At 45.2% G+C, this 21,066-nt stretch overlaps 1 protein-coding gene and 1 pseudogene across 1 annotated transcript; one reads left to right on the top strand and one right to left on the bottom strand.

Annotated features, from left to right (window-relative positions):
* Nucleotides 1-5,056: 5,056 nt before the first annotated feature.
* On the bottom strand, nt 5,057-20,820 carry LOC127781930 (uncharacterized). Its single transcript, XM_052309002.1, has 9 exons — nt 20,536-20,820; nt 20,352-20,434; nt 20,146-20,229; nt 19,644-19,719; nt 19,444-19,516; nt 19,277-19,350; nt 18,966-19,059; nt 18,763-18,854; nt 5,057-5,366 (listed from the first exon to the last, which is right to left on the bottom strand). Exons 1-8 carry the CDS (start codon nt 20,786-20,788, stop codon nt 18,785-18,787), a joined length of 807 nt encoding a protein of 268 aa, XP_052164962.1. The 5' UTR covers nt 20,789-20,820; the 3' UTR covers nt 5,057-5,366; nt 18,763-18,784.
* LOC127781931 (disease resistance protein PIK5-NP-like) lies at nt 5,985-10,273 on the top strand (annotated as a pseudogene).
* Nucleotides 20,821-21,066: the final 246 nt, after the last annotated feature.

The following is a 21,066-nucleotide window of genomic DNA, read 5'->3' as shown; positions in this document are numbered from 1 at the left end:
CTACCACTCTATCTACAAGAGACATCATCAACCTATACTTCAAATACAATTTTCTCTTAAACTACTCATGCAATCTACGATCCGATTACACCGTTGTATTCGTAACAATTAAATCTTTACAACAAGATCTCACATGATTATATTTTGATGAAAAATCACAAATTACTTTTAAGATATGTCTAAATTACTTTTAGATTTCACTAAGTTACTTCTTAGACATACAAAAGTAAATTCAGTAAAGCTTAAAAGTAATTTACATATATTATAGAAGTAACTTATAACAAAAAGAAAGTAATTTTAATTAATACCTTTTTTCATTGAACAAATTATCATATATTTAATTATCATATATATAAGTTACTTTTAGATTTGATTAAAATACTTCCTATACATTCATAATGCTCTGAGGTGATTACTTTTATTATTGTTTTTAGTTAATTCCATAATTTGTGTTGATTAATTTAATTTATAGATAGAGTTATGTTTTTGACAAGCCAAAGTTACATTTATTTTGTTCTAAGTTACTTCTATAATATATGTAAATTACTTCTAAACTTTACTGAATTTACTTTTGTATGTCTAAGAAGTAACTTAGTAAAATCTAAAAGTAATTTAGACATATCATAAAAGTAATTTTTGATTTTTCATTAAAATATAATCATGTGAGATCTTGTTGTAAAGATTTAATTGTTACGAACACAACGGTGTAATCGGATCGTAGATTGGATGAATAGTTTAAGAGAAAATTTCATAAGAAGAAAAAAAATATGCACAACCTAATAGCAAAAGCTACTTGCATCTTGCATGCATGTCTGTAACGCCACTAGTATACTTTCTATGTAATTGTCCGCATCGCTCGTTAAGTCCAAATCGAAATGCCTCTCAAAATAGATTTTGCGGTATATCTAGGTAGAGGTAGCAGCGAATGGATCATGCTGGGACACCGCGTCCGCAAATCCAGGGACTAATCACGTGTAAATATATACCATCCGATCTCCTTTAGATAATGGACATGCTTAACAAAAGGATACTTAATTAGCAAGTAAATAATGCGCTGATGACAAAAGCAACCAACCAAGCACATGGCTAGCACTAGTTGATTTTCTCCCTGTAATCTTTGATAGTTCATATTTTTCATATAATGTACCCTATTCAAAATCCGTTTATACTTATGATCTCTACTCAAAATATAGAATAAAAGGAGTCCAATATTAAATATATTCCAACATCGTGATATTTGGATTTTTCAGGCCCACACATCATACAATAATAATTGAACCAATTCTATCTTACTATAAAGTTGGCGCCCACTAACTACTAATGTACAACATCCAACCATACCACATCATTATCCACTAGCAATAATTATATATTTAACCTCATGCAAGTATACGTCATCATCTATAATTTATTTAATTCTATAAATCACCATGCAAGTATATCCAATCATCACCCCTCACATCATTTTCATAATATTTTAACAAACCTATCTATCATTTTTATAATATTTAACATATATTTATCAATATGTTTCATATTAAATAGCGGGTATCATTTGTTTGTTTTATGTTAAATACTAATAAACCTCACGTTTCGTTATTTTGTTTTCTTTTTACTACTAACTCGATTATTGAAAAAAAATATTAAAAATCGCTTAGTAATTCCCACAACAAAGCGCGGGGAATCACCTAGTTTTCTATAATGAAGGTTGAATTTTTACTTGGTAAAATATGTATCAGCATATCCATGTCAGCAATTTATTATTTATATTATTTCATGAATTTTCAGCACATAAATTCATTAAACAAATGCCCCTCGCTGAGTAGGGTTCATGTGCTAACTTATTTCCTATGAAAACTTTCACTTTCTTGAGAATATAGTTGTAGCTACTAACACAAGTTACGATAGGACAGGTTATGGCAGCCAATCCTCCTCCCAGGTATTTTCAGCTGCTGCTGTTCTTTTCATTCTTCAGACCATTGATCGCATGCAGGACCATTGTAGTACTAGAAGGCAATGAGATGCTTGGGAAGTGAATCTAAACAATTTAAACTTTAAATTTTAACCACTAAATTAAGTGACTAAAAAATAGTTGTTTCCCTCTACTGTAGTTTTTGAACCTAATGCGTACCGCCCCTTTGAATTCAAGGATTATCATAGGAATTTTGGAGGATTTAATTTCCTAAGAAATATTTCCTATTGAACCCTCTGATTCATAAGAAAGTATATGAAATTTTTCATAGGATTACAATCCCGTGACTCAATTTCATAGAAATATAAGTAAAAGGTCAATCCTCTTAGAAACTTTCTTTTGCATTGTTTGTTTCTTACAATGCTATCGAAGGATCTTCTTCATATTTCCTGTGTTCTTCATTTCTATTGGATTAGGAAAACACACCACTTTAATTCTTGGATTTTTTTCTATTCCTGTGTTTTTTCTATAATGCATTTCAAAGGGCCCTTAATTATAATTTAAAATGGATGTATTTCACGGCAGGATACATGCTGGTTCTTTTTATATATTTTGGATGCAGGAATCTGAACTTCTGAAGTTGTACAATAAGAAGTACCTGCAAGTCAACTATCCCAGCATTTCGTGTTATCTTAATGTAGGTTAGCTAGGCTGGCATCAGTTGACACCATAGGCTATCCTGTGAAATGACCATTGATTAATTAAGCATTTTTTTTCCCCTGGAGCAATCAACAGAACATCGAGCCAACTCATCAGATGAACCTTACTTCCCTACTACCAAAAAAAAAAAGAACTTTAGCAGCCAGTGTTTTACATAAGTACTATGATGTTTTCCAGGTTGTTCCTAGAATAATGCTAGGTCGCTGACCACTTTTAATATATTCAGAAGGACATAACTAAGCTGCCAGAATGGTGTATTGTATTGAAAGTTTGAAACTGGCCTGGCTAGTTTACTGTACTAGAAGATAAGAAGCATATACGATGGTTGAGACGGCGGCTATTGACTGTCTCTGTATAAGTCTCCTTATTAATTATAGAGTAAATTTCACAAAACTACAGGTATTTTGCATAATTTATCACAAAACTACAGATTAAGAGCTTGTTTCACAAAACTACAGATTCGGTGTGTCTACTTTTATCACAAAACTACAGGTACTTTGTATAATCTATCACAAAACTACATATTTAAAAACTTGTTTCACAAAACTATAGATTTAGTGTATTCGTTTATCCCAAAACTACACATTTAGTGTCTTCTTTTATTACAAAACTACAGGTTTAGTATCCCCATTATCACAAAACTACAAGTTTTAACAATGCTAAAACATATAGTTTGTGATAATGAAGACACTAAACTTGTAGTTTTATGATAAATGAAGATATTAAATCTGTAGTTTTGTAAAACAAGTTCTTAAATCTGTAGTTTTGTGATGTATTGTGCAAAGTACCTGTAGTTTTATGATAAACGTAGACACTAAATCTGTAGTTTTGTGAAATAAATTCTTAAATCTGTAGTTTTGTGATAGAATGTGCAAAATACCTGTAGTTTTATAAAATTTACTCTTAATTATATATAAAACTCTTAATTGTATACTCCAATACCGCGAATACTTTATTTCTAACAATTCTTAGGCAAACTAGTAGAGAGAAGAAATGTCTATGATGCCCCCTTATTAATACTCTGGTTTATATTTTATAGCGTGCTCCAACTAAACGTGCATGACTAAACCCTAAACCCTTTGATATTGATTGTAACTCTAAAAAATGAAGTCTTTGTGGGACAAATTTTTAATACTAGAAATGATTTCTTTGATAATATAATTCAAAATGTTGAGATGTACGAATGACATGAATAAAACATAGTATGGCATTTAATATCGATAATCTATTTTGCTTCTGCCGCAAAAGAGTCAACTTCTTTCTCTCACATCAGCTGTTCGAGAAATGGTTATGTTTTCATGTATCCCTCTGTCCCATAATATAAGGGATTTTGAGTTTTTGCTTGTAACGTTTGACTACTCGTCTTATTCAAAGTTTTTTGAAATTATTATTTATTTTCTTTGTGACTTACTTTATTATCTATAGTAATTTAAGTACAACTTTTCGTTTTTTATATTTGCAAAAAAAATTTGAATAAGACGAGTGGTCAAACGTTGTAAAAAAAAACTCAAAATCTCTTATACTGTGTGGGACGGAGGGAGTATTGATTATCGATTGCCGTTGTACATTCCCTGATTGACAAGACAATTGATCAGAATGATCAAGACATCTTTATATAATATAGCAATGCTCAACCTTTCGAAAATTTGATAAACCAAAACATATACTTCCTCCATCTCAAAATATAAGTATTTTTAGCTATGTTTAGACTCATAGTCAAAAGTTGTTATATTTTAGGACAGAGGTAGTATGTAATTGGGAATGGAGATTACGATTTGGAGAAGCTGGCTGTTTCAGATGATGGAGCAATTGCTACGGCCAGTGTGTGTTTTAGTATTTCTGTTTTGACAGCCTCCTGTCGATGTGAATTTGCACTTTGTATTTTTTCTCACAAAATCTGGATGAAATTGGTTGGCCTCGTCTTCGGGCAATCCGGCTAAAGGAAATACCAAACTATGGATATGCGATTACTGAACGCAGACTATGTGACAGATCCAAGTCCAATAATTTTCTATAATAGAGAGTTTTATGCTAAAAATATAGTGAAATTAAGTAATCCCCTGTCCCAGAATATAAAATCTAGTACTGAATCAAACACATCCTAATACAATAAATCTAAACAGAGGGTATATCCAGATTTATAGTATTAGGATATCCAATATTATGTTTTTATATTGTGGGATAGAGGGAGTAGTATTTCTGTTTATTTAGAAATGTTCTTAAGATGGCTCAAAACAACTCCACTAGTTTACCTCCGGCTCCAAACTGTTTCAGAGCTACAGATACCCAGAACCAATTTAGATTCTTGTAACATTAGGTGCTGTGTTGTAACCCCCGATTAAGATTCTCTGATTCAGTGTTAGTAGTTGACATGTAGGCCCTAACACCCACAGGCCCACATGTCAGTTCATCAGGGGAAGTACGTGTAAGAAAATCTACTTCGTGTTTACCCTGCTGTCAAATGCGTTTGCATGTTTGTAAATATATACAAATGTCATGTAAATGTCATGGAGATAAAAAAAAAAAAGTCGTTGGATCGACTCAACACAATCATAACAACTTCAGGGTGATCAATGATGGCATGAAACCACAATTTATAGCCAAATTGTTCGTCACAACTGACAACAGTTTATCATCCCTAAGATCTCAAAGTTTGATTAATTATGCTCATCAGCTCTTCTGTGCCAGGGACCACACGTGTATCATCTCATGTAAGCGTTCATCCTGATCATCCCTGCATGCATAGTCAGAGCAATATATACCTGATCAAATGTGAAAAATTGACACACACATTCTACAGAATAAATAAATAAATTCCCTATAACACTACAAATTACTGACACTCTCATCAAAACTTGTTGCACGTGCAGATGGACGACTTGGTAGTATTAATATAAGGAGCCATAACATCTCTCCTAATTTACACCAGAAATACCTCTACCTTGTGAAATGTAAATACATTCCAAGTGCGTAAAAACTCATGGTGATGTGATGTTACGATTCATATAAATTGGTTTATTGTGTATACCACATTATTAATTATTTTCTAGTTTCAAAACATATAGTTAGGAGAGAATTAGTGGTCATGTTATATGTGTACCGGGGTCCCGTACCATGCAGCAGTTGCCAGAGACAGTTAAGAGTTGAAAAAAAAGAGAGTGACGACTATGCATGCAGTGCAGATTGGCAAGCTGCATCAAATCGATCCAACAAACAGTACTGACCTGTTAATCCACAACACCATATATATGTACCTTGGTATTCCATCAAATGTACCAATGCAACAGAAATGTGGGTGGGAAACTCAACCATATCTGCTGCTTAATTGCAAGAGCCAAAGAGTGTGCAAAGCATGGAGCTAGTGACAGGGGCAATGGGGAGCCTTCTCCCCAAGCTGGGTCAGCTCCTCAATGAGGAGTATGGCCTGCAAGCGGGCCTGAGGAAGAAGATCGAGTCTCTCTCACGGGAGCTTGAGAGCGTCCATGCTGTCCTCCGCATAGTTGGAGAGGTGCCACCGGAGAAGCTTGACCAGCTGGTCAAGCTCTGGGCACGGGATCTCAGGGAGGCATCCTATGACATGGAGGACATCATCGACTCTTTCATGGTGCATGTTGATGGCCGCGAGGAGCCTGCCGACCCACACATGCTCCGCCGCCTCAGGAAGAAGATTGTCATACTGTTCAAGAAGACCAAGGCTCGCCGAGAGATCGCCGGAGCCATCCAAGACATCAACGAGAAACTTGAGGAGGTGGCTGCAAGGTGTGGGAGGTACACGGTCAATAACATCGTCGCCAAGCCTGCAGTCCCAGCAGACGTTGATCCTCGGCTCCTGAATCTGTACAAAAGGGCAACTGAGCTTGTTGGCATCGAAGGGCAAATGGACAATCTCATAAAGATGATGTCTCTTGGGAATGATATAGATTTGTTCGACAAGACAGTGAGGGTGGTCTCTGTTGTTGGAATTGGAGGGCTGGGCAAGACAACTCTTGTCAAAGCAGTCTACGACAAGCTTAAACCAGGTTTTGATTGTGGGGCTTTTGTTCCAGTTGGTCAGAATCCTGACATGAAGAAAGTCCTTAGGGATATTATCATTGATCTTGACAAGAAGACCTACACAAATTTTAATATCACCTTGTTCGATGAAAGGCAGCTCATCAATAAACTCCAGGAAATCCTCCAGGAAAAGAGGTAAGAATATAATCATCTGATCACGGCTTGCAACAATTATATGATGATAATGATTTTAGTTTCAGTAGCTGTACAATATTTTATTTATGTCACCTATATATGCAGCTACGCCCAACTTTCACCTATGTATATCTACACTGTACATCAGCTATATTACTCTAAGTCTCAACTTTTTAAATGGTCATATCACTTCAAAAACTCCAGCAGCAACCATTTGTAAAAATATCTTAAAAACTTTTCAAGACTTTTCTAGATCTATCAAATATCAATGAAATTATTGAAATAAGTTTAACAATAGTTAATATTCACTCTGTAAGGTTAGAAATTACAAGATTAATTGGTGGTTATAAGTTACGTGCACCAGCACGTCCTCCAATTCAAACAGACAGATTGATTTAAATAGATGTCCATTGGTGATCAGTATTAAGATAACACTCCATGTTCATAACCTCTGCCTATAAACTCTTTGGAAGCACCATGATTAGTCTAAATTATCTCGCACCCTACACAGATGGATCAGTTCATCTTCTCGGCTACACCATTCTATTGTGGTATCTTGCATAGTACAAAATAGCACCGAATTCCTATTCATAAAACTTCTGTAATAATGAAACAGTGTGTTCTCCAATATTGTTAGATCTTAGTTACTTAATTCTACTACCTAGCTGAAATGTTGGATGCTGAGTCCAATTGAACCTTTCCTACTTTCCATTTACCTGGTGTTGCCACAGGACTTCAGTTCCTTGACCACAATGCCATGTATGAGACAGGAGTTCTAAAAAAATAGAGTATGAGACAGAAAAACAACTATGGAATTATTTCTAAACTGAAGAAGGTTTCTGGGGGAATGTATAATAATCTGTAGACCATGGTGGAACCATTCTTGTCCTTGAAAGCATATAGTGTCCATAGTCCATGGATTGGCCGGTGTTTGAGGGGTGTTCGTAGCCTATGGATAAGTGCAGATGGAATGCATTCATACACAAAAAGGGTGCAGCATATAGAAAGGGAGAAAAACATGAGATAATATTGAGAAAAATATTGCTCTAATCTTCCAAGGAATTGTACAGAAGGCAATTTAATAGCGCGTTGCAGTTCAAGCATAATTCACTTGAGTTAAATAGTAAGATTGGCTTAATTGTAGCACATAAGTTTTATTTGAACTGCACTAATCTACATATACAGATTAATCAAGATCGAAAAAAATCAAATTGTTACAGTTTGGTTTCTCAGGGTTGGTGTGCTTTCTTGCCTATGTATGTTCTCTCAGTAGTAGTTGCAATGTTAGCATTCCATTACCTAAACAAACATGTTCTTCCTCTAGTTTAGTTTCTAGCTCATGGGTCTCTTTTACTGTCATGTGGATCCATAGGTGTTTCATTGTCATTGATGACATGTGGGATAAGAAATCATGGGGGTTGATCAGATGTGCTCTACAAGACAGTAATCACAGAAGTAGAGTAGTTGTAACTACTCGTGTTTTTGAAGTTGCCACATATGTGGGTGATGTTTACAAAATGCAGCCACTTTCCCGCAATGACTCTGAAAAGTTATTGTATACAAGAATAGTTCAGGGTTAAGGGAAATGTCTTGATAGTTCGTTGGTTGAAGCATGTGACAAATTTTTGAAGAAATGTGGTGGTGTGCCGTTAGCTATCATTACAATAGCTAGTCTATTGGCCAATAAACCTCAGGAGGATTGGTCTGAAGTGTACAGCACTATTGTCTTGGGGCATGGAGGAAATGATGATGTGGAAAACACTAGAAGGATATTATCTTTGAGTTACTATGATCTGCCTTTGCATCTGAAGCCTTGCTTACTGTATCTAAGCATATTTCCAGAAGATTATTATATTGAGAAAAATTTGTTGATATGGAAGTGGATAGCTGAGGGTTTCGTACATGAGGAACAAGCACCTGGTGTAGGGTTATTTGAACTCGGGGAGGGATACTTCAATGAGCTCATAAACAGAAGCATGATCCAGACAGTGGAGGCTGAATACAAAGGGTATGCAGATGGTTGCCATGTCCATGATATGGTGCTTGATCTGATCCGTTTATTGTCATTTGAAGAAAACTTTGTCACTGTGTTGGATGGCAGTGAGCACCAGGAATCTCCAAGGAGCAAGATTCGCAGGTTAGCCCTGCAGCATAGGAATTTTGAAGAGAACGGACATCAGCTGGGTAATGTGGGAGTGGACCAACTGAGGTCCTTTGTTTTGAGTGAATGCGACGGTATTACTGTGGCACCTCCAAGTTTTCATGTCTTACGTGTATTAGCTCTAGAAAATCATTTTTCTCGGAACTATTACTGTAAACATATTTTGCAGTACCTTGGAAATTTACATCACCTTAGGTACCTTGGGCTACAAAATGTTCGAACCAGCGAACTCCCGGATGAAGTAGGAGATCTAAAATTTTTACAGGTACTGGATTTATTGGGGACTGGAATTCAAGAGTTGCCAGAGTCAGTGGGCTTGCTGACAAAACTGTTGTGCCTACGAGCTAATGAGGGTACAAGGGTGTCATCTGGTTTGATCGTTAAGTTGACATCCCTGCAGGAAATGTGGATATGTCCTGCTGATATAAGTCAGTTTGTGAAGGTGCTAGGCAAGCTGAGAGAACTAAGGGTGCTTCGTACTAGCCTTTTTACTCATGGACTGGATGAGAGAACAGATAGAGATTTGCTGGAGTCCCTACAAAATCTACACAAGATCCATACTATTGACATTGGGGGCTCATCAAGAATGAAGAGCGTCATGTGGGAAGCAGGATTCACTTCCCCTCGACGCCTCCGACACCTGCGATTGCGATCCTTGGTGTTCTATAGAATGCCTGTGGGGATTAACCCGTTACTTCTTCCAAACCTCTGCTATCTAGATTTGCAAGTGCAGATCGTGAAGGAACAGGACATGGTAACTCTTGGGAGGTTGCCAGAGCTTCGCCACCTAAAACTGTGTTCGTGTAAAACCCATGTGGTCAGCGTTGAGAATGCTGCTGGTGACGGCTACTTTCGGAAGTTGAGATATTTCAGCACACCCTGTTCATTTCTCCGGTTTGATCTACATGGTGTCATTTGCAGCACAAAGACTATCATGCCAAGGCTTGAATCCCTCGAGTTTTTTGTCCGTGTGCTGTTCCTAAGAGATGCCAACCTACTTGGTTTTGACAAGCTGCTTGGCTTTCGGAACCATGGAAGAACTTCACTTAGAAGAGTTGAAGCTACCATGGCATGTTCGGGTGCCCATGCCACGGAGGTGGAGAAAGTGGAGGCGGCGCTGGCACAAGTGGCTGCTGTCCATCCCAACCGCCCTACCCTTAAAACCACAAGACTGGGTGACAGTAAGATACATTCACCTTACAGAGAGGTATGTGCACACACATCTATCGATTAGAATTTGTGGTTTCAACAGCTTATTGCTTCTCTTCACCTATTCTTTCCTTCTTTTCCATTCCTGCGATTAATTATAAGCCTTGATCAGGGTCTGAGCTGCCAGCTAGCCACAAGATGTGGCATTCTTCTCTTGTTTAGTTCCTTCATTCTTATTATGTGTCATGGTTTAGCTTTTCAATAATGGAATCCAATTCATCCTCTCCAGTCTACATTGAAGATGTATCCAGCCGATCGAGAAAATTCATTATATGCATCTAAAATTTCAGTCAATCCATTTCATACCCGCGAATTCTACTCAATCCCTTTTAAGACCCCAAATTTTGGTTTTGGTCCCATAAATACTCATTCCATTAATTGACAGGCAATTGACCATTTAGTAGTTATGGATGATGGATAAGTCTTTGTGGTCCTTGTTTGGGAAATGATGGATAAGTCTTTGTGGTCCTTGTTTGTGATTCTTTCTTTTGCTTTTGGGTAGTTTCACCTTTTCAGGACAGCATCTACTCCTTTAGCATATTTTCAGTTGCTAGGACAGCTGCGGTTAGCATCTCCTTTATGCCCCCCCTTTATGCTTTATTCAGTTGGGATGCCCTCTAGGACAGCATCCCTTTCAAATTTCGAATTTTTAGACTAGAAGAGTGCAGCAATAGGCTTGCAGCCAGCTATGGCTATATATATGTATCCAACCTTCCTCGGGAAGGTATGGCTTTGTGTTTGTGAATGAGAGAAAACCAGAAAATTGCCCCATCTCTTGTGCCATCCTCTTCTCAATGAGAGTAACCATTGAGGTTCTAACATTTGGTATCAGAGCCACACTTTCCTGTAGGCTAAACATCTCCTGTTCCACCCCTTCCCAAGCCCGGTTGAGCTCTCAGCCAACAGCAGCAGCAGCAGCACCGGCTGCTCCTTCCCCTCTCCCTTCCCCCTCTCCACGCAGCAGCCTCCCGGAGGCACGCCATGTCCGACGTTCGGTCTCGGCGTTCGGTCGCCTCGAGCACTCGGCGTCAGCAGGACGCCGAGCTCGCCGCAGCAGAAGAGCGCAGGCGAGCAACGGCTTAGACCGCTGCAGCAGCAGCGAGGGCGGCCAGACTGGCGGCAGCGGAGTTGGCAGCAGCCAGGGCGGAGGCGGAAGCAGAGGCGGCGGAAGATGCGGCACGTGCGGCGGAGGTAGAGGTTGAGACCTTGCGCAGCAGCATCAACGGCTCCATCGCCGGCGACATCACCGCCGACAGGGAGCTTGAGGAGCTGGCAAGAGGAAGGGCGCGGGAGCGGGCAGAGCGGTGGGCAGCAGCCCACCCCCACGGCGGCGGCGGCGGTCCAAGGGACCGCGCACCCGCCGATGGGAACCTAGACAGGCGCTGGCGTGCCGGCGGCAGCACGGAGCCCGCGCGCGGCCCTCGTAGGCAGCGCGGCTCTCCCTCCCCTGACCGGCGGCATGGTCACCACGGCGTCCAGACGGTGGTCAGGGACTTTGGTCCCGGTGGTGGGTGGCCTACCCTCACCAAAACCAACTACATCGAGTGGGCCACGGTGATGAGGGTGAGGCTCCAGGTGCGGCACATGTGGGAGGCAGTCCGGTACGGCGACGTCGACTACGATGAGGATCGGCGGGCACTGGATGCCCTCATCGCTGCAGTCCCGCCCGAGATGCAGTTCTCGCTTTCCCAGAAGCGGACTGCCAAGGAGGCCTGGGACGCCATCGCTGCGGCACGCATCGGCAGCGACCGCGCCCGCAAGTCCACACTGCAGGCACTCCGCAAGGAGTGGGAGAACCTGGCCTTCAAGCCGGGTGAGGATGTTGATGACTTTGCCCTCCGTCTCAACACTCTTTTGCAGAAGATGGTGCAGTACGGCGACGACACCTACGACGAGGAGAGAGCTGTCGAGAAGCTCTTTCGCTGCGTCACAGAGAAGTACAGGCAGATCGCTCGCTCGATCGAGTCTCTGCTGGACCTCTCCACGATGTCGATAGAGGAGGCGTTAGGTCGCCTCAAGGTCGTCGATGGTGATGAGCCACAGCCTCTCTCGGGGCCTATCACCATCGGCGGGAAGCTCCATCTCACTCGAGAACAGTGGGAGGCCTCTCAGAGCGACGGGAGGAAGGGGGAGTCTTCTCCCTCGACAGGCGGCCGCAAGCCGCGCAAAGGGCGCGGAGGTGTCCAGTTGCGGTGGGCGCGAAGACGCGCCGAGGGTGGTGCTCGCAGAGGCGCCCAAGGCAGCGCCGCCGGCAACCACAAGCCGGCACGAGACAACGCCTGCCGCAACTGTGGCAAGCTTTGCCATTGGGCCAAAGACTGTCGCCAGCCACGACGCGGCCAGGCCCACGTTGCACGGGTGGAGGAGGAAGAACCGGCTCTGCTCCTGGCTCACGCAAGCATCGAGCTACCTCTAGCGGCACCGGCCGCAACGGCTTTTCTCCACCTTGATGAGCCGAAGGTACTCGTCTCCCTCTGCAACGGCTCCAGCAACGACAAGGCTGATGGGTGGTACCTCGACACCGGCGCCACCCATCACATGACCGGCCGACGGGAGTTCTTCACCGAGTTCGACTCCAGCGTCCGAGGCTCTGTCAAGTTTGGGGACGCCTCCGGCGTGGAGATCAAGGGCGTTGGCTCCGTCACCTTCACCGCCAAGTCCGGTGAGCACAGGCTGCTCACCGGAGTCTACTACATCCCCGCGTTGAGGAATTCTATCATCAGCGTGGGACAGCTGGATGAGAACGGCTCACGCGTGTTGGTCGAGGACGGACTCATGAGGATTTGGGATCGCCGTCGTCGCCTTCTTGCCAAGGTAACCAGAGGCACTAATCGACTCTACATCCTCAGCGCGCAGGTCGCACAACCAGTTTGCCTCGCTGCTCGTCGGGACGACGAGGCGTGGCAGTGGCACGAGCGCTTCGGGCACCTCCACTTCGAGGCCCTGAAGCAGCTCAGTGCCAAGGAGATGGTGCGAGGCATGCCGTGCCTTGACCACGTGGAGCAGCTCTGCGACGTCTGCGTGGTGACGAAGCAGCGGCGGCTCCCCTTTCCCCAGCAGACGAGCTTCCGAGCCAAGGAGCGGCTCGAGCTCGTGCACGGGGACTTGTGTGGCCCAGTGACACCGGCCACACCAGGAGGACGACGTTACTTCCTGCTGCTCGTCGACGACCTCTCCCGCTACATGTGGGTGATGGTCCTCGGCAGCAAGGGAGAGGCTGCGGACGCCATCAGGCACGCGCAGGCTGCTGCAGAGGCGGAGTGTGGCCGCAAGCTGCGCGTGCTGCGCACCGACAACGGCGGCGCATTCACGGCGGCTGAATTCGCGTCGTACTGCGCTGATGAGGGCATTCAGCGCCACTACACCGCGCCGTACAGCCCGCAGCAGAACGGCGTCGTCGAGCGGCGCAACCAGACGGTTGTGGGGATGGCTCGGGCTCTCCTCAAGCAGAGGGGGATGCCGGCCATCTTCTGGGGAGAGGCGGTGGTGACGGCCGTCTACATCCTCAACCGCTCGCCTACCAAGGCTCTCAATGGCAGGACACCGTACGAGGCTTGGCATGGGCGCAAGCCGGCGGTCTCCCACCTGCGGGCCTTCGGCTGCCTCGTGTTCGCCAAGGAGCTTGGACACATCGGCAAGCTCGATGACAGGAGCACCCCAGGGGTGTTCATCGGCTACGCGGAGGGCTCGAAGGCCTACCGCATTCTCGACCCGGAGACACAGCGTGTGCGCACGGCGCGCGTGTAGTGTTCGACGAAGGGCGAGGGTGGGTATGGGACAAGGCGGTGGACGATGGTTCGACTCCGACGTACGACGACTTCACCATCGAGTACGTCCACTTCGAGGGAGCTGGGGGAATAGGCAGCTCTTCTTCACCGAGCGTGTCTACCCCAGTCCCCGAGCCTCCACCGACTTCGACACCAACACATCCTCGGACCACGACTTCGACTACGACGAGCTCTTTGCCGACACCGCCCCAGCCGGTGACCCCACGCGCTCCAGCACCAACAGCCACTCCTCCGGGCACGTCTACTCCGACGCCAGCTCGTGTTGAGCGCAGCCCGGTGGAGTTCGCTACTCCGCTCTCCCACGACGGGGAGCGCATCGACGCGTACCACGACGGCGAGCAGCTACGGTACCGTACGATGGAGGATCTTCTCGGCGACCAGCCGGTGCCGGGACAGGTGCCTCGCGACCTGGAGGCGCAGTTGCACCTTGCGTGCGACGACGGTGAGCCTCGGTCTTTCGCAGAGGCCGAGAAACACGCGGCATGGCGTGCCGCGATGCAGTCGGAGATGGACGCGGTTCAGGAGAACCGCACCTGGGAGCTTGCTGACCTCCCTCGTGGTCACCGCGCGATTACCCTTAAGTGGGTGTTCAAGCTGAAGAGGGATGAAGCCGGAGCCATCGTCAAGCACAAGGCTCGCTTGGTGGCACGCGGTTTCGTGCAGTAGGAGGGGATCGACTACGACGATGCCTTCGCTCCCGTGGCACGGATGGAGTCTGTGCGACTCCTCCTTGCGCTGGCTGCTCAGGAAGGTTGGGGTGTCCATCACATGGATGTCAAGTCGGCGTTTCTGAACGGCGACTTGAAGGAGGAGGTCTACGTGCACCAGCCTCCGGGATTCGTGCTCCCCGGCAAGGAGGGCAAGGTGCTACGCCTGCACAAGGCCCTCTACGGCTTGCGGCAGGCACCGAGGGCGTGGAATGCCAAGTTGGATTCCACGCTCAAGGGGATGGGCTTCGAGCAAAGCCCGCACGAGGCGGCCATCTACCGGCGGGGCAATGGAGGAAATGCCTTGCTGGTGGGTGTCTACGTCGACGACTTGGTGATCACCGGCACCAAGGATGCGGAGGTGGCGGCGTTCAAGGAGGAGATGAAGGCCACCTTCCAGATGAGTGATCTGGGGCCTCTCTCCTACCTGGGGATCGAAGTGCACCAGGACGACTCCGGGATCACGCTTCGACAGACCGCCTACGCCAAGCGCGTCGTTGAGCTAGCTGGGCTCACCGATTGCAACCCAGCTCTCACTCCGATGGAGGAGAGACTGAAGCTGAGCCGCGATAGCACGACGGAGGAGGTGGATGCTACACAGTACCGGCGTCTTGTGGGGAGTCTTCGCTACCTCACCCACACACGGCCGGACTTGGCCTTCTCCGTCGGCTACGTCAGTCGGTTCATGCAGCGACCGACGATGGAGCACCAGCAGGCTGTGAAGAGGATCATCCGCTACGTTGCGGGGACTCTCGACCACGGTCTCTACTACCCGAGGTGTCCTGGCAAGGCACACTTCGTCGGGTACAGCGACAGCGACCACGCCGGCGACATCGACACCAGCAAGAGCACGAGCGGGATTCTCTTCTTCCTCGGCGAGTGCCTCGTTAGCTGGCAGTCGATCAAGCAGCAGGTGGTGGCCCTGTCCAGCTGCGAGGCCGAGTACATGGCGGCATCCGCCGCTTCGACCCAGGCGCTCTGGCTTGCTCGACTGCTTGGTGATCTCCTCGGCAGAGACATTGGAGCGGTAGAGCTCAGGGTGGACAGCAAGTCCGCTCTGGCCCTGGCAAAGAACCCCGTTTTTCACGAACGGAGCAAGCACATCCGGGTGAGGTACCACTTCATCCGAAGCTACTTGGAGGAAGGGAGCATCAAGGCGAGCTACATCAACACCAAGGACCAGCTTGCGGACTTGCTCACCAAGCCTCTTGGGAGGATCAAGTTCCTCGAGCTCTGCTCCAGGATTGGGATGGCCCAACTTCCCCACAAGACGACGCACAAGACTTAGGGGGAGAATGATGGATAAGTCTTTGTGGTCCTTGTTTGGGAAATGATGGATAAGTCTTTGTGGTCCTTGTTTGTGATTCTTTCTTTTGCTTTTGGGTAGTTTCACCTTATCAGGACAGCATCTACTCCTTTAGCATATTTTCAGTTGCTAGGACAGCTGCGGTTAGCATCTCCTTTATGCCCCCCCTTTATGCTTTATTCAGTTGGGATGCCTTCTAGGACAGCATCCCTTTCAAATTTCGAATTTTTAGACTAGAAGAGTGCAGCAATAGGCTTGCAGCCAGCTATGGCTATATATATGTATCCAACCTTCCTCGGGAAGGTATGGCTTTGTGTTTGTGAATGAGAGAAAACCAGAAAATTGCCCCATCTCTTGTGCCATCCTCTTCTCAATGAGAGTAACCATTGAGGTTCTAACAATGGAAAGGTCTATTTTACCTTAAAGCATTGAATGGATGTTGGAATTTGTGGTGTGTTAGGTTGGCAGTATAAGTTGTTGTGTAAGGTTCACACTAAATTCATAACTTGTTGTATGGGACCATGATATATTTTAATTCCGTCCAACTCTTGTTCTTGGGCATACAAGGAATTTTCTCCAATTTACTATGGAATTACACAATTCATAGTTTATCTTACTTACTTGCCCATTCGATTCTTATTTTGCCGTACTCAGCCTACAAGTGTCAATCCTAAAGTTGTTGTCCAAAATGTCAATGTGAGGGAGATGAAGGATGATGATGGTTACTTTGACTTCCATTGGTTGCTGCGTAACCCATTGTTGTACTTGTTACAAGTAGTTATGAAGCTAGTTGACTCGGTTACCCAGTTTTTAGTCTCCAATCTTATCCCTTGTTACTAGTAGCTAACAAAATAAATTGTTCTTCATTTGATTCCTATTTATGGAGGTACTTAGCAAGCATGCATGCTGTGTTGCTATGGTGATTTCAACCTTCCATCTATTGTCCTATTAAAACAGGGTAAGAAAGAGGCAAAGACACACCATATTCGCTAGCTCCTAAGAGCATCCCCAGCAGCTCGTCCAAATTTGATCATCCATATGGCTATATAGATGGTCATCCAAAAAAGATTCCTCCTTCATATTTCTCCCCACTCCAACAGATCATCCATATTACATCATCTATATCACATCCTCCTATATTTTAATAGTATCCTTCACCTACAATCAATTAATATTATTTTTTCTTTTTTCATCATTAACTTCTCTTTCACTCCCTTCTCTCTCACTCCAGAGAGCTCGAGAGACACGAGCGGGCGGAGGAGCGGAGGGGCGGCATGAGCGGCTCGCCGCCGCCGGCCGCCGGCCGGAGCGGAGCGTCGGCCCGGGCAAAGGGGCGGCGTGAGCGGCTCGCCGCCGGCCGGAGCGGAGGGGCGCACGGGCGGCTCGCCGATAGCCGGGCAGAGTGGCGGCGGCAGCGGAAAGGCGGCGCGGCCGAAGGTACCTCCACTCGATCTACCTTCACTGCTTCACCTCTTCCTCGATCTCGATCTGGATGGGGGCGGGAGAACGGATGGGAGCGGTGGTTGCGGGATGGCGTGAGGAGAGAGAAACGCCAACTATGGAGGCCCAGATGGCGTATCCGTTGGAGCCGGATTTTCTCCCCCCATACGCCATTTCCTGGATGGAAGATGGGATGCCGAAACTGCTGGGGATGCTCTAAGGCTTAGAAAGTATACCCTAATACCCAAAAAAAAAAATCGAAGGTAGTTGACTGTGTGTGGATCCACCTTGTAACTGTCCATATTAATCACTATAAGCTGCATAGAAAATATCTGTATCTTAGAAATGATTGAAAAGTTGTATAGAGAGCAATTCTTTTTCAAACACTACTGTTCAATTTGTTCTTAAAGAGAACCACACCATGTAAGCCTAAGGCCCTACACTTGCTGCATGCCTGCACCTGTTCTTAGTTTACTTTACACGATAACACAGCTTTGCTTACTTGAAATTGGTTTCCTACTCTCAGCTTGAAGTTGTTCACCATGATGTCAATGTACGGAAGATCAAGGATAAAGGTCGTAACATTAAATTCTCTTGGCTGTGGAGGAACCAATATGTCGAGAAATTCAGGGTCTCCATAAACTGTGAGAATGCTAGTCTCAGGGAGGTCAAGGAAGCAGAGGAGACTGCAAGGGAGGTGACATGGATCCATCCAAACAATCCCAGAGTTGAAATCGTGAGATATGATGAAGATAAGATGGTGTCTGAACACCACCAAATGGCGAGCTGGAAAAGCAGTACAGGGTTGCCAGAGAAGTCATGCTCAAGCACGGCATCTCTATCGACATTGCAGAGATCATGCTGGAAAAAGGCGACAGGGACAAGGAAATCATCTTATGATCATGTCAGTGTCACGCAATAAGCAGAGATGTAGTATCTGCCTACTCTAAGTCATGCATGAAAATAAACTGTGTTTGGAAGCTTATTTGTTAAAACTTCATTCCGTTTGTGCAGGAGTGATATTTCTACAGCCTTTTTGACCATGTTTGGTTTCAGGCATGGCCGCATGGACACTAGTCTGGAGTCTGTACAGTATATTCAGGCATAGGAGCGGGAGATTTTTTTTTGTTGTGATGTGTCGGTAATATGCTGTGCTGGTTTAGTGGTTTTTACCACATTTAGTAGTAAAGGTGCTATTTTATTGCAAAATGCAAATATATCGATAATTCAATGCTAGTGATATTTGACTTTTAATACATTACAAAAGTTGGCGCCTCTTGGTCATGAAAATGAAGCTATGGAGAGAGGAAAAAAAAGCTTGTGAAGATCACCTGCAGTGAGGTCTCTATGATGTCACTGTGGAAATTTTGTTAGAATTTGGTCTCGTATCTCAGAAAATGTCCTCACATCCTGTCCCCAGAGCCTAAAAATGGTAATGGCATAACTAAGCAATCAATCACTTGAAGAGACATGATATCTGTAGCACGATTGCACTACATGGTGAAAGGAATGAGAAGGGAAAGACTATGCATACCAGCACTCAAGCCCTATGGCATTAGCACCTGCCTTGTCTGCAGTTTCATCATCTCCGACATGTACTGCCTTGCTGGCCTCTACACCAATTTGATCTGCCAAATAGAAAATCAAGCCACTTCTTAGTTCTACTGGGAAAAAAATGCATCAACTGATTTTAAATAGAACATGTGCGCAGCTTCCTGCTTGTGAGAGTGCCTGCGTGCTTGTGAAAGTACCTTCAATAATGCAACCTAGCCAGTATTGGATGAATTCATCCATTACTCATAATTTTAAAAAAACTTAACTCACAAACTAAACGCTTTAGTGTACCTAATGCTATCTTGAAGATCTCTGGAGCAGGTTTCTCATGTCCAACCTCCGATGATACAACAATGGCATCAAACCTGGACAGCTCAAGATTTGTTAGCATAAGTCCATTACTCAAAATTTTTTGTAAGAGCAAGGTATTTAGAAAGTGAAATGTTATATGCACTTACATATCCGAGACATGAAGGTCCTTAAGTAATTTTCGTAACCGTGTGTCGAAGTTAGATACAACAGCTAGCTTAACTGAAATTGAAACATTAATGACGTGTGATTTTTGCAGACAAAAAAGTCTGAGACAAGGCCTAGAAGGCAGTAGCCATGATTTAATATTGGAAGCTGAAAAAGGAAGAAAATGCATGAACTGTATGACCTCCAGCATCCTTTAGATCACGCAGTGCTTCGTAAGCCCCAGCAGGCAGATGCCATGCATCTCCATGAGCATAATACTAACAGATAAGAGAAATTTCAACTATAAGTCACACGGTACAAGTACAACATGAACAATTGATGTATCAATAAATTAAATTGAACCAAAAACACAGCTCTTCAACTTCAAAATACTTGTCTATCATCAAATCACAGACTCTTGATTCCAATTAGACCAGGGCACGTGTAATGAGTAGCCACCCAATATCAATAATGAAGATTAATTATCTGAATTATCATTGTCTAACAACATATCCATAATACTTGTAAGGTAGCGGAAAATGTTTTTCCCGTTTCTTCAGCAGATATCGAACAATATTTGAGGACAGACTCTTTATCAACCTTCAGTAACCAAAGGTCCAAAGCAAAGCATTCATCCAATGATCAAAATAACCTTCTCAAAAAGTTGCAATTAAGCACCCCACACAAGACCAATAACGCTATACCTCATATACTTCTTCGAAATAGTCATTATTGGTGCATTCGGTTGCTTCTGCCACCACAAACCTCCAGAACGGCCGTCCATCTCCCTGCGTCAACAACCCGCATCCAAATCATCATCACCTCAGCAACAAACCCACCACAATTTCACAGCTTGCACAAGCAACATTGCTGCTCTATGACACAATTACTGCGTGTTCATGTCGATTACCTGGTATCTGAGCGTCTTCGGCCATGGCGCGGAGAAGGCCCGCTTGAACCCCTCCTTGATGCTCTCCTCACTCTTGCTCATACCTGGAGGCCACACGCCCGCCACGTGTTCGACGAAATGCCAAGGTAAGCGCGAGGAGCGAAATGGTGGTTCGATGGGGAGGTGGGAGGAGAGGAGTACGAACCGTATCGCCGGCCGAGGGACGCGTACGTCTGGGCGACCGGCCGCGCCAGCTGCAGCAGCGTGCCCCCGGCGTCGAGCAGCAGCCCGCCGTACGCCGGCGACGACCGCCGCTCCCTCCCGCCGCCGCCCGCGGCCGCGGCCGCGCTGACGCACCGCATCCCGGAGGAGGAGAAGGAGCGGCGGGCGGCGGCGAGGCGTGGCGCCGGGTTCCGCCGGAGGTGGAGGAGCGGGCCGCGCGCCGCCGCCGCGGGCATCTCGAGACGCGCTCGCCGGCGAGGAGAGAAGACAGAGAGAGAGCCCGAATCTCAAAGCACGGAATAGGGAGAGCAATGTTGGAGAAATGGAGAGGGGCATTTTGGTCAGACATAAAAAAAACTTACTAAGAGGGGGGGAGAGAGAGAGAGCGCCCGAATCTCAAAGCACGGAATAGGCAAGAGCAATGTTGGAGAAATGGAGAGGGGCATTTTGGTCAGAAAAAAAACTTACCCCTCCGTAAAAAAAAAAAAGACCAATCCTACCGACGAACCTAACA

Source organism: Oryza glaberrima, chromosome 8 (genome assembly GCF_000147395.1).
Source record: "Oryza glaberrima chromosome 8, OglaRS2, whole genome shotgun sequence".
Classification (NCBI taxonomy): Eukaryota; Viridiplantae; Streptophyta; class Magnoliopsida; order Poales; family Poaceae; genus Oryza; species Oryza glaberrima.
The sequence above is the reverse complement of the archived record's forward strand: the minus strand, read 5'-3'. Positions and strand labels throughout refer to the sequence as shown.